Raw genomic sequence first — 13,576 nt, 5'->3', positions numbered from 1 at the left:
TCTGCCCCGTTCCTCCACTTTTGAGACCCTTTATGTAGTTTATGGAGCTCAAAGGTGCTAACAAGTTCACATTAAAGGAAGTCTGCCACCTACTTTTGGCCCCATAAGCTAAGCTCAATGCATTGAGCTGAGGCTTCCAGCCCTAACATTAGAGGAAAAATGGGGAAGGTAAGTATAACACTAACATCCTCGGACTCCATGGGTCACGTATTTTTAGCCCTTAGCTTATAGGGCTAAAAGTAGGTAACAGACTCCCTCTAAGCATTGCACACTTCACATTGAAATCAATGGGATGTCTGTGTAATGTATGGATGGACCGGGTCCTACCAGAGTTGGAGACCCTCTCTGTAGTTGCTCTTCAATCTAACAGATGCCAGGAAAAATGGTCTCAGACACACTGTTCTTGCATAGCAGTCCTTGGCTGATTATAACCATCTCTGGCAACTTTAACATGTCAGAAATTTTATAAACTTACTTGGGACCTCATGTAATTTTACTAGCTACATAAATACACCTGTTAAAATAGTATAGTAAATTCTCTATGGAAAAAGTTTCAAAGTTTTCACTAGATAAACAGGTTTGCGTAATCTAACTTTAATAATCCCCACGTCAGGGATGGATGTCTAACATATTCCAGTAAAGTGGGTGGCAAGCTTTGCTTTGTTGACAGGCACTCATTTTATATCTTGGCAAAGCGCTTTCCATTGTAATTGTGCCAAAACCCAATTTGTGTTTGCGCATGAACAGCATTATGACCTGGGTACCATAGATTTGGCTAGCGAGACTGTAACCATTACTTACAATGACCATTGGCATTGACACAGTGAAATTCATTTCTCCAAATGAAAAGAGAGACTACTTTTCCCTGAGTTGTATTCTGCTCTGTGCGCAGTTATTGCCAGACTGTCATATTTCAAGGCTATAGAGAACCAAATCCAGAAAAACTGAGAGCAGAGGTGAAGATGTTGATTCAGTGCATTGGGTAGAACGTAATGTAATATTTTCCTTGTTTGATATCAATGAGTATCGGGTAATGCAGGTGCATAGAGCACAAGTTTTTGTTTTTCTTTATTAACTCTTTCGAATCCAATTTGTATCCTAGTTTTCCTAGAGGGCTTACTCTTTTTCTGCCGTTATAAAACGGCGCTATCTGCTGGCTAAAGCCAGTAGTGCATGAGGTGACACGTTGGATAGGCTCCAACAGCAGAGAGGCTGGCAATATACAGTAAGAGAACCCAGGTGGATGTCTTCCAACATCGGAGCTGTACAGCCTTAAATCATAATGTCTTTAGACATCAGACAGTGGATTTGAAAGGATTAAAAAAATGCATAATAAACTGAATATTAGTCTGATAATAAGTTAATAATTTAATAACTTATTTTTTTTTATTATTCCATCTTCTTCAATTCCACACAAAAAGTCCATTTATTCACATCAGCAATTGAACAGTGTTTCCTTAAGCGTACCCGAACTTTCAAAAGACTTTTCAATAGGAATAACACTAGTTGTGGCCATTACATAACTGGAATCCAGCATTTATCACAATTTACACCTCTGCAGGCTCTGCCTCCATTCACTGAATGACGATCGCTCGTGTGAGAGCACAAGAAGGATAAGTCATAGGGACGACTGTCGGGAGTTTATGCATCATCCCATGTAAAGCTACCCTATTTCTGCTTGCAATAATAATGAGATGATTGCTGAAGTTTTCCTAACCAGAGCAGGAATTGTCAGCCTTTTATTAGGCTCAATGCAGAATTGAAAAAAATTTATATACACACAAAGTGGTTATAAAAAGTCTACACACCCCTGGTAAAATGCCATGTTCCTGTCATTCTAAAATATCCGACAAAGATGAATTATTTCAGATTGATTTCCACCTTCAATGCGACCCATTATCTGTACAATTCCACTGGAAAACAAACTGGAAACAGAAGTGGTGAAACGAAAAGCAGGTGGAGCTACTCCAGTGAGGATCCGGCGAAGGAAAAAAACAACAGGGTGTTCTTGATTTTCCCTTTCGGTTCTTTCAAGGGGGTTGTTCTATCTGGTATGATAGAAAGAGGTGCGTGCAACAAAATTCCAGGTGCAGCCAAATCAGTAACTGTGCAACTGATAGCAGTTGGCAGGCTAAGTGATGAGTGAAGGAAAGAGGGCAAAAAACTGATAGAGTGGCACAACTTTTTTTTTTTTTAAATGTGCACATATTAGAATAATAATGTCGTTCCTTTATTAAAATAAGATATAATACAGCATGAATTTTAATAAAGGAACAACATTATAATTCTAATATGTGCACATTTTTGTAAAAAAAGTTGCGCCACTCTATCAGTTTTTTTGCCCTCTTTCCTTCACTCATCACTTTGCTCGGAAAACAAACCAAAAATAAAACTAACAAAGCTAAAGTAATATGGGTACATAAGTGTGACCACCCTCTTGTGGATGTGGTTGTGTTCAGAATTAGACAATTACATTTAAACTCATGATGAATAGTCAGTACACCGCTGCTATTAAGTACAGTGATTCTGATTGACCCCATATAAAGTTCAGCTCTTCCAGTAGGATTTTCCTGACATTTTCTTAGTTGCATTTTTTGTCAAAAGCCACGAAGAGCTTACAGCACATCAAAGGGATCTGATTGTTGGAAGGTATCAGTCAGGAGAAGGAGACCAAGAATGGCCAAGACGTTACATATACCATGGAACACAGTGAGGACAGTCATCAAGAAGTGGATTAAATTTGGCACAACAGTGACATTACCATGAACTGGAGGTCCCTCAAATATTGATGAAAAGACTAGAAGGAAAATGGTCTGGGAGGCTGCCAAGAGGCCAACAGCAATATTCAAACAGCTGAAGGAATTTCTGACAAGTACTAGTTGTGTAGTCTATGTGACAACCATCTCCCTTATTCTTCATATGTCTGGGCTGGGGGGTAGGGTGGCAAGACAGAAGCCTTTTCTGACAAAGAAAAACATCCAAGCCCAGTTATGTTTTGCCAAAACCTACATCAAGTCTGCCAAAAGTATGTGGGAGAACGTGTTATGTCTGATGAGACCACAGTTGAACTTTTTGGCCATAATTTCAAAAGGTATGTTTGATGCAAAGCCAACACTGTGCATCACCAGAAGACCACCATACCTGCAGTGAAGATGGTGGAGGCAGCATTATGTTTTGGGGCTACTTTCTGCTGCTGGAACTGGGACTTTAATCAAAGTGGTGGGAATTATGAACTGTTCCAAATACCAGTCTATTTTGGCACAAAACCTTCAGGCCTCTGCTAAAAAAAAAGCTGAACATGAAGGAGAATTTCACCTTCCAGCAGGACAATGCCCTAAAGCATACCTCCAAAATTAATCAAAGAATGGCTTAGCCAGAAGAAAATCACAGTTTTGGAATGGCCCAGCCAGAGCTTAGACTTGAATCCCATTGAAAATTTGTAGATTGACCTGAAGAGGGCGGTACACATGAGATGCCCTCGCAAGAGATTTGGAACGCTTTTGCAAGGAAGAGCGGCAAAGATTGCCACGTCAAGTTGTGCTATGCTGATAGACCCCCACCCAAAAAGTCTGAATGCTGTCATAAAGTTAAAGGGTACATCAACAAAGGATTTCTTTCAGGGTGTTCATATTTATGCAACCACATAATTTTATTTTTTTGATTATTTTTTTATACCCTATAAGATTGCAGGGTTTCTTAAATGGAATTATACAGATAATGGGTCACCATGAAGGTAGAACTATATCTGAAACTATTCATCTTTGTCAGATTTTATAACTTGACAGAACATGCCATTTTAACACGGGCGTGTAGCCTTTTTATATCCACTGTATATATGACTGTGACCAAAATGAAAAAAGAAAAATCACTAAAAATTCTTAATAATTATGTTAAAACATAAAAAATTGATTTATATAATAGGTCATTTTTAGAGATGAGCGAGCATACACGGTAAGGCGAGTAATTCGGGGGGGCCACGGGGGTGAGCGGGGGGTTGTAGAGGGGATCAGGAGGGAGAGAGAGTGATCTCTTTCACTCTCCTCCCCGCTGCCCCTCGCAGCCCCGCACCGCCCCCTCCCCCCACGCCCCCTCCCCCCCCCAATCTTCAGGGACGATACAGCAGGTACTCGAAAAAGGCGATGCTCTCTCGAGTATATCGCCTTATCGAGTATGCTTGCTCATCTCTAGTCATTTTCTGATGGCAACTTCCCTTGAAAGAGATTGTCTGAGTGCTAGAAAATTGGAGAGGGCAGGAAATGGTAAAAAATATTGAGCTAACCTATACTCACCATTCCTAGCCCCCGTCAATCCAGCGCTAATGTTCCAGTTCTCTCTGCTGGTCTTTGTGAACAAGCTAAAGAGGAGACATGTCCATATACACACGTGACCTCTGCAGCCAATCTCTGGCATTAGTGGTCTTGAGCTGTACAGTATATTGCTGAAGCCGGTGATTGGCTGCAGTGGTTACACATATAGGGAACATCACTGTTGATGCCAAGTAAAAAAAAGCTGTGAAAAAACAGAGTTGTGAGTTTAGCTTTGTTAATTTTTACTTTTTCTTGCCTTTGGTAAAATTTTACTGTACCTCAGATAACCCTTTTAAGGCCGGCAAAAAACGACTGGATTTTCATTGCGAAATCCGGAGCGGGCTACTGCCTATGGGTTCCGCAGCAAATACCTTCCATAGCATGCTGTTGAAAAGTGATTCTTCCTGCACATTCGCGGAAACCAATTGCGGTTTCCGCGAGCAGAGGGAAAAAAATTGCAGCATGTAATATTTTTAGGCGGATTCTGTGCGGACGGCTTCCACTGAAGTCAATGGAAGCTGTCTGACCCGCGGCCCTTCTGCAATTGACATTGCGGAAAGGTCGCAGATTTCGCATAGTCGCCTAGCAATGGTGCGGGGGAATAAAAAATGTCTGATGGCGGCTCGCAGCGACCATCTGCATTACAGAAGAAATCGAAAGTAAACAGGTACATGGGGTCGCCGGATGCTGTCGGGGCCGGATTACGCTGCGGGCTCCCACATGCAGAATCCGACTCTGCCATGTCTAGCCGGCCTAAAATAGCAACCATTGGAATTGTCAATGCTCCTCTGAAATTCAACAGACTCAAACTAACAACAAGTAAATATAATATGTATTTACAAGCTTAATCAACATTTAAAAGTACAGTAGATGTAGGTGTATTTTCATGTAATCTACAGAACGATATTCAAAGCTGAACCTAGGTTTTAACAGTGTCAGCTACGGGGATATGTTATTTAGGAGGAAATTGTCAGCAACTCATTTGATAAATATACACTGTACAGTTAAGAAATACATACTGTTTGTACATTAGGTATATAAATTAGACTCGCATAAGGGTTAGTACGACTTAAAAGAAATGTTATTTACAAGCTCTTCCAAATATATACAGTATTACCTACTTTGTAAAACCCAAAAAAACATCTAAACTTCATAGGCAGACAAATAATTCTTTGAAGGACACATCTAGTCATGGGTTCACCAAATCATTATCTGCAAGGACCTACATACGTGAACAGGTAATTGGTCAGATTTGAAAGACCAAACATGGACCATAATCGATTGATGTAAAAAGTTGTGACAATGCTCCTTGATCATGTACATAATTATGTAAACAGAAAACTAATTGTTGGCTGTTGTAACATTGTTGTTGCATGTGCTGCTGGCACCTGTAGTACTAAGCTTCCTAGCAGCACAGCCCTCACAGGGTTAATTGATTGAGCTGGCTGGGTGTGGTACTTCCTGCTAGCCAATCTCCTGGGTCTGTGCTCACATATAAACCCTAGTCGTCAAGGTCCTAAGGGTCCTGGGGCCCCTTCTAGAAGGGGAAATACTGGTGCAGCCGGTCTGAAGTCTTCACCTTGCTTTCAGGCCTGACGAGGGTTTAGCAGTGTCTCTACCTTTCCTGGAGCTGAGGGGTGTGGTGGTTGGATGAGTGATGTCAGTCCTCACCTGTTTCTGAGTGGCCCTGCTCCTATATAAGCTGTGCTAGAATTGACCTCAGTGCTGGTCAATTTTCAGTTGCTGCCTGGATTGCTGTTGAGGAGCACAGCCTACCACTGGAGGTCCTCCACCTTGCTGCAGTTGCTGCTTCAGTTAAGTATCATTGCAGTTATGGTATACTGTTCCCTTTTTTGTATCGGGGCTCCCTGGTAGGGAATTATTAGTGGCCTAGGTACGAGTTATGGGTCCGCACCTGTCGGAAGTGATCAACCCGCCGAGCAGGCAGGGCCCCCTCCCGGGATAGGGGTTTCCAGGGAAAGGATTTCTCTTAGTTTTGTATTTATGTTGCACAGTTGTGCCTTTTCTTTTGTTTATGAATATTGCAGGTCCGGTAAGGACGCAACAATTGTGGTATATAAACACAGTACTCGCTTTAGTTACCTGATGTGATGTTAAATAGTCAAGCTTATTTAAATGTCTTGAGTATTTTGTATTGCTCTTTAAAGCAGGAATTATAAGTTTGAGACTGGATGTTCAGCTTTTTTTAAATGTTTGAACGTGGTAAGCAGGTATTCGAATGAGCACATGGCTACGTCCTTTAGTCGTAGGTCAACTTCCATATAGTAGATTGTAATCAACCAATAATTATGAGCCATTGCAGAAATTAACAGTCCTTTACATTCCACCAAGAAGCACTTGGATCCCATGTAAGGTGCCAGAAGTTAAGATTCTGATAACCCATACATATAAGTAAAAACAGCATACAAATAACATGTACAGCTTGAATGGTTCACTTTTGTATAATTTTCCATATTTGGGTCTTTTGTCTGTAATTGCATGGCTTTATAAACAGAAGTGTGTTGCCAATCGGTGTTTTCCCTGGTTCCATGCACTTGCCAGTAGGAAGATGTATCACCAATCCAGCCTGCAGAAGAAAATGTTGCATAAGTTATCTAAATTCTACTTGATAAAGACATGAAATTTAAACAACAACTTTCATAATGAACTTATTATTATTTATATATTACTAGCTGATATACCCGGCTTCGCCCGAGTTAATTTGGTGCTGGTGTTTATCTGGTGTTCACATGGAAAATCTTATGAAGTCGTGGTTACTTTAGAGATACTGAGGAAAAACATATGTTCACCATTTTGCATAGTTCTCTGCGTGGAGGTAACCATGTGATGTTTACTTTATATAAAATGACATCAGGAAGAGAGAGAATTAGATTACGTACATAAAATTTGGATGCTAATTCTTTTGCGCATAGAATTGAATAATCAAGTTGGGACCCATTAGCTTTTCCTATTTATGACATAATCAATGCTCGTGCCAAATTTCACGTTTCTATGACACCGGAAAGCGAGAAAATTAGATTTCGTACGTAAAATTTGGGCGCTAATTCTTTTGCGCATAGAATTGAATAATCGAGTTGGGACCCATTAGCTTTCCCTATTTATGACATAATCAGTGCGCGTGCCAAATTTTAAGTTTCTATGACATTGGGAAGTGAGTAGAGATGAGCGAGCACCAAAATGCTCTGGTGCTCATTACTCGAGTTGAACTTCCCGCGATGCTCGAGGGTTCGTTTCGAGTAATGAACCCCATTGAAGTCAATGGGCGACTCGAGCATTTTTGTATATCGCCGATGCTCGCTAAGGTTTTCATTTGTGAAAACCTGGGAAATTCAAGAAAGTGATGGGAACGACACAGAAACAGATAGGGCAGGCGAGGGGCTACATGTTGGGCTGCATCTCAAGTTCCCAGGTCCCAGTATTAAGCCACAATAGTAGCAAGAGTGAGACCCCCCCCCCCCCGCACTGTCAGCATAAAGATCGTTCTCCTCTGCCACAGCTGTAACAGCTGTGGCAGAGAAGAACGATGTTAGCCCATTGAATTCAATGGAGCCGGCAATACAGCCGGCTCCATTGAAAGCAATGGGCTGCCGGCGATCGCGGGATGAATTGTCGGGAAGGGGTTATATATATAAGCCCTTCCCTGCAATTCATCCAGAAATGTGTAAAAAAAAAAAAATATATATATATATATATACTCACCTGGTCCCGGCAGATGGAGTTCAGCGCGGCCGGCGGCAGTCCTCCTGAACTGCTCTGAACAGCTGTGAGTAGTATTCAGCAGCCGGGGATTTAAAATCCCCGCCTGCTGAAGGAGCTGCCTCTGATTGATCACAGCCTGACCAATCAGAGGCAGATCTCACTCACACACCCATTCATGAATTTATGAATGGGTGAGTGACTGCTGCCTCTCATTGGCTCAGCGGGACCAATCAGAGGCAGCTCATTCAGCAGGCGGGGATTTTAAATCAGCCAAGTTTTTTCAGCCAAACTAAAAACCAAGTGACTTCAGACTGTGTAAGAAGGAGCGGCTCCATGTTTGTGTACTGTGAATGGAGGCGGGCTAGGACGATCTCCGGCCCGCTCCACCTTCATTCATTTGAACGACTATCGCTCCTGTTTAAAGGGGTTGTCCCGCGCCGAAACGGGGTTTTTTTTTTTTTTTAACCCCCCCCCCCGTTCGGCGCGAGACAACCCCGATGCAGGGGTTAAAAAAACAAACCGCTCAGCGCTTACCTGAATCCCGGCGGTCCGGCGTCTTCATGCTTACCTGCTGAAGATGGCCGCCGGGGTCTGCTCCCTCCGTGGACCGCAGCTCTTCTGTGCGGTCCATTGCCGATTCCAGCCTCCTGATTGGCTGGAATCGGCACGTGACGGGGCGGAGCTACACGGAGCCGGCATTCTGCACGAGCGGCTCCATTGAAGAGAGCAGAAGACCCGGACTGCGCAAGCGCGGCTAATTTGGCCATCGGAGGGCGAAAATTAGTCGGCTCCATGGGAACGAGGACGCTAGCAACGGAGCAGGTAAGTAAAAAACTTTTTATAACTTCTGTATGGCTCATAATTAATGCACAATGTATATTACAAAGTGCATTAATATGGCCATACAGAAGTGTATAGACCCACTTGCTGCCGCGGGACAACCCCTTTAAGCACAGGAGCGACAGTCGGGCAGCAGTCTATGGTACCTTTACCATGGCTGCTTGTAGAGGGTATGGTATCAAAAAGTAGTTCAAATGACAGAAAGTGAACAATAATCGTTCAGCCCAACGCACGCCAATGACCAAAAAATGAACAATAATTGTTCACTTTTTGCTCGTTATTACTTTTATGCAGGCATGAAAATCATTGTTGACTCGTTCACTTATTGTTCGGTTTAAACGGCACTCATTCAGTCGTTTTCATTCACTGATGCAACGAATGTGAAAGACTGAATGATTTCTCGTTTGAACGAACCAACAATGTATCTTCTGTATAAACAGACTGCACGAGCAAACAAGCAAACTCTGACATCATTCGCTCACTCAAACGATAAATCGGCTCCTCGTAAAAGGCCCTTAAGCGTGATAATAGTCTGTTACTTCCTGTTCTGTAGAGAAAAAATGAATGCGGTAATCTCATTATCATCACAAGCAGGATAACAATAAAAGGTGACTCCTATATATAGGTAACACAGGGTCCACCATTCACAATAGGTGATGCCACAGCTTGTCTATTTTCCCTCCATGCAAAAACCTTTGCAGAAGTTAGAGAACATATCTAGAACACTCTCCCACAGAAGTCCATGGGAAAGCCCCTGTCCATTGTGTGGCAGGTCAGGGATTTCTGCCGTAAAGCATAGGATATAAGTGAACAGTGCTGCCTCTTTTCCAACAGAGGTCACTAAAATTAGTTTTGAAGGGCAGACTTTTTTTACATCAAAAGTTATTTAACAGCCTTTTCCTTTATTTATCTTGCTTTGAATTGTGTTATTAATGTCTATTCTCATGAACGAAAATTTCTGGAAAAGCAGCTGCATACTGTATCAGTTTACTGAAGGTAAATACCCGCAAAATAGTCCCTGCATTTCCATTCTTAGGTATCAAAAGGAAGGGCAGTGTCCAAAAAGAGATAAACGAATCACAAAAAAAAAAAAAAATGAATTCACAAAGCCATATTCTGATTAAAATTCAGTCCATAATGTGTCCACAAACCTGTAGACTGGGTTCACACAGGATAGTTTATAACCAAAAGCCATAAGTAGAGTCTAAAGGAAAGATAAAAAGTGCTGTATGAGCCTGACTGTATTTGTCAATTACCTCAACTATTTTTTAACTACTATATTATTTAGCGGATGGCTGAGCAGGACGTGTAGGAGACAGGCTCCCGCTTCACTCACCCTTCCCACAGTGAATTTACCTCCAGATCAAGGCGATTTTCACTCAACCAGGACGCGATGAAGAAGAGGACAGCACCTGAGGCCAAGCTGCCGGCAGAGAGCGGAAGAAAAGGCAGCATGGAACGTTTTCTCGGCACTCCGGGCCCAAGCGGGAGAAAAACAAAGATGGCGGCGGAGAGCACCCGCGCGCCCCTACCTTCAGCCGCTGATGCAGTGCCGCAGTACCCAACTCCGCGGCCCCCACCGGCGGAGACCATATCAGGAGAGGCAGCGGAAGAGTGCTCCGTCAGTACTGCATGCCCAGGAGGGCGGAAAATAAAGATGGCGCCGACCCAGTCCTCGGAGAGCACATGTGAGCCCCGGCCTTCCACTGCAGAGGCGGCACAGCAGAGCCCGACCTCAAGGCTCTCACCAGCAGAGACCACCCCGGGAGAGTCAGAAATAAGGGAGACATCTAAAGGCCCAATGGACGCTGATAGCCTGGAGCCTGACACCCATGTGGAGACACCAGGAGGCAGCAAAACTGTGAGTAGAGAGCACACCAGCCCACTCACAATGAGGAAGCAGCCCAAACAATTCATAAGACCAGTAGGAATATGGATCCCCTGGGATGGTCTTTGACGGCAGAATTAAGCCCACCCAGTAGCCCTGAATACAACACCACTGAAAGGGCCACAACTAGGGGTGATATTGATGCTCGGAAAGTGCGCATTATGTCAATCCCTACAAAGGATGAACTGCATGCATTATTCACTAGATTTGAAACATCTAATAAGCAAGCTCTGGAGCAAATTCATTCCGATATACATCAAATGGGCCACAGGCTTATACAGGTGGAGGAGGCCCAGGAGGGGACCACAGCCATCTTAGAGTCTCACAGACAGGCCATTCAATTCCAAGCGGATCATATTAACAACATTACAATGCACCTTGATGACCTTGAAAATAGGAACAGGAGAAACAATTTATGCATCCGAGGTCTGACTGAAAAAATTGAGGGTCACCAATTAGAGGACTGGGCCCAAACCTTCTTTCTGCAGCTACTCGGTTGATCAACAGAGAATCTGGTCGTAATTGACAGAATCCACAGAGCACTAGAAGCTAGGGTGACTAATCCGAATCGGCGCAGAGATGTAATTTGCAGGATCCATTTTTTAAAGGATAAAGATGCCATCTTACATGCCGCTAGAGAAAGGGGAGACCTTTCACACAATGGTAGACCGATTATCATACTGCAAGACTTAACACGCCATACGCTGCGTCTCAGAGAGGCTCTGAAACCGCTTCTAATAGTGCTCAAGCATAGCAGCATATCGTATCGCTGGGGTTTTCCATTTGCTTTGATAGCTAAGAAGGAAGGCAAAACATCCACTCTATGTACACTGGGTGATCTGCCTAAATTCTTGGGAACATTCCAGCTTCCGATGATTGCCCTTCCGGACTGGCCCACGGTCCCGAACCTGATTGCGCCTACGGCACAAGAACATTGGCAAACCGTTCAACCCAAACAGCGCCGTCAGCACCGAAGAGGCCTAGCAGCTGACACTTGAAGTTACGGCATCCGTTGAATAGTGGAACCCCACCCCATTTCACGTATTTAGTTTCGGGAATTTGGTGTTGGGGTATTTGTCATAGACGAGACCGGCCCTTCCCTTTCCCCTGGAAATCCCATAACCCGGTGGCAACACAGTTCGACTTGAAAGTTCAGCCCATGGGCAACAGGGGAGGAAGCCGACCTCGGCCTAAATGATTAAGGGAACTGCGCTTCCTTACAATGAGACGCGAACCTACTAAGCATATTATTCACTGGTTGATACATTTTGACATGTTACGGGTTTACATTCGATTAATTTGGAAGGTTTTACAAAAAAAGGCCCTCAGGGGTACTTCAGCCTATCCACGTTCACTCTGGGGGGGAAGAAGTGAGCAGGGACCGATCCTGTTTTGGTTGGCACTAGAGATGAGCGAGCATATTCATTAAGGGACGATACTTGAGCGAGTATCGTTCTTTTCGAGTACCTGCCTGCTCGTCAGAAAAGATTCGGGTGCCAGTGGGGGTGAGCGTGGGTTGCAGGGGGGGGGGGGGGGAGAGATCTCCCCCCTGTTCCCCCCCCCCCCCCCCACCGCCTCCCTCCAGCACCTGAATCTTTTCTGACGAGTAAGCAGATACTCGAAAAGGACGATACTCGCTTGGTGACGTGGAACTCGCTTTTCCACAGATCTAGATTTATAGCTCAAAAGGTGGGGGGGGGGGGGGACTACCCAATTCAGGCACGACCAACAACCTAATCAATACCTTGTTTTTTATTTTATTTGAATAATTAATAGATGTTGTATGAGAAATTCGAAATTTATTTGAGTTATTTTATTGATAAAACAGTCTGCTTTGCTGAACAAGAAAGTTGATCAGAAAATGAAGACACATTTTTGTACGTGTAAATCTGCTTATCTGATAAAATGATGCTACACCTTTGTACTTATCATACCTACCTGGCAGACCAAATAAAAGTTTTTTTGAACCATAACTACTATATAATTTAAATATCTCAGTACCTCATTAAAATCCCATGTGGATACATCATTGAGGGTACAGTTTCTTAGGAGTACCTTTTCATTTCTTACATCCAAGCATAGAGACTCTGTTGCTCTTAATTGGATCTTCTTATCATAATAGACAAGTACCTAGAAAGTAAAATACTTGAGTATTGCTAAACTATCACAATAAGTACATCTTAGTATCAATTATATATAGACATGAACAAAAGCTAGTGTGGTGTACTAAAGCACAGTCAAATGGACCTCAGAAGCAATTTAGCCATTGTCTCGGCACAAATGTCGGATGTTTGGAGAAGTAAAGTAAACAGATGGTTTCGTTTATGGGATCTAAGTTATTTTACCAAGCTCATGGTATGGCATTGCCACAGAATATAAAGGGAGATTCAAAGGTAAAGGCCACCTGAAATATATTCTGAACAAAGTAGGAAACTTTCAGGAACAATTAGGTGGCAGAAAAAGTTTTAGCACTATGGTAGTGTCTATCGTCCCATTTTGGTGGCAGCCATGTTGGATTTAACCCAAGTACCTTCAGTAGATAGGGGGCATGAGATAAAGGACTTAAAGGGGTTGTCTCAAGGCAAAATTGAAAATTTATTCTCTGCCCAGTCCCCCTTCTAAAGCAAACATCACAATGTACCCGTGGAAAGCGTTTTTAAAGATGGTTTCTACTCACCATTAGAGCATTTCATGAATTTCATCAGAAATTGATATGTGCAGTCACCTTTTTCAGTACTTTAAACTATTTTTGAGTTATGGTTGATGTCATGTTGAGTATTATTAAAATGATGTTGAATTATGTGGCATGGAATACACTAAT

General features: G+C 43.0%; 1 protein-coding gene across 3 annotated transcripts in view; it reads right to left on the bottom strand.

Annotated features, from left to right (window-relative positions):
• Positions 1 to 5,121: 5,121 nt before the first annotated feature.
• Positions 5,122 to 13,576, bottom strand: part of GALNT15 (polypeptide N-acetylgalactosaminyltransferase 15) — a 34,446-nt gene continuing 25,991 nt past the window's right edge. For 2 of the 3 annotated variants that reach the window (XM_066584540.1, XM_066584541.1), the window contains exons 9-10: positions 12,757 to 12,885; positions 5,122 to 6,894 (exon numbers count right to left, since the gene is read on the bottom strand). In XM_066584540.1, coding sequence (XP_066440637.1) covers positions 6,760 to 6,894; positions 12,757 to 12,885 — 264 coding nt within the window. In that variant the 3' untranslated portion in view covers positions 5,122 to 6,759. The remainder of the gene's footprint in view (positions 6,895 to 12,756; positions 12,886 to 13,576) is intronic. The other variant, XM_066584542.1, reaches the window with a different exon arrangement.

Source organism: Eleutherodactylus coqui, chromosome 12 (genome assembly GCF_035609145.1).
Source record: "Eleutherodactylus coqui strain aEleCoq1 chromosome 12, aEleCoq1.hap1, whole genome shotgun sequence".
Taxonomy (NCBI): Eukaryota; Metazoa; Chordata; class Amphibia; order Anura; family Eleutherodactylidae; genus Eleutherodactylus; species Eleutherodactylus coqui.
Note: the sequence above shows the minus strand (reverse complement) of the source record. Positions and strands in the feature narration are given on the sequence as shown.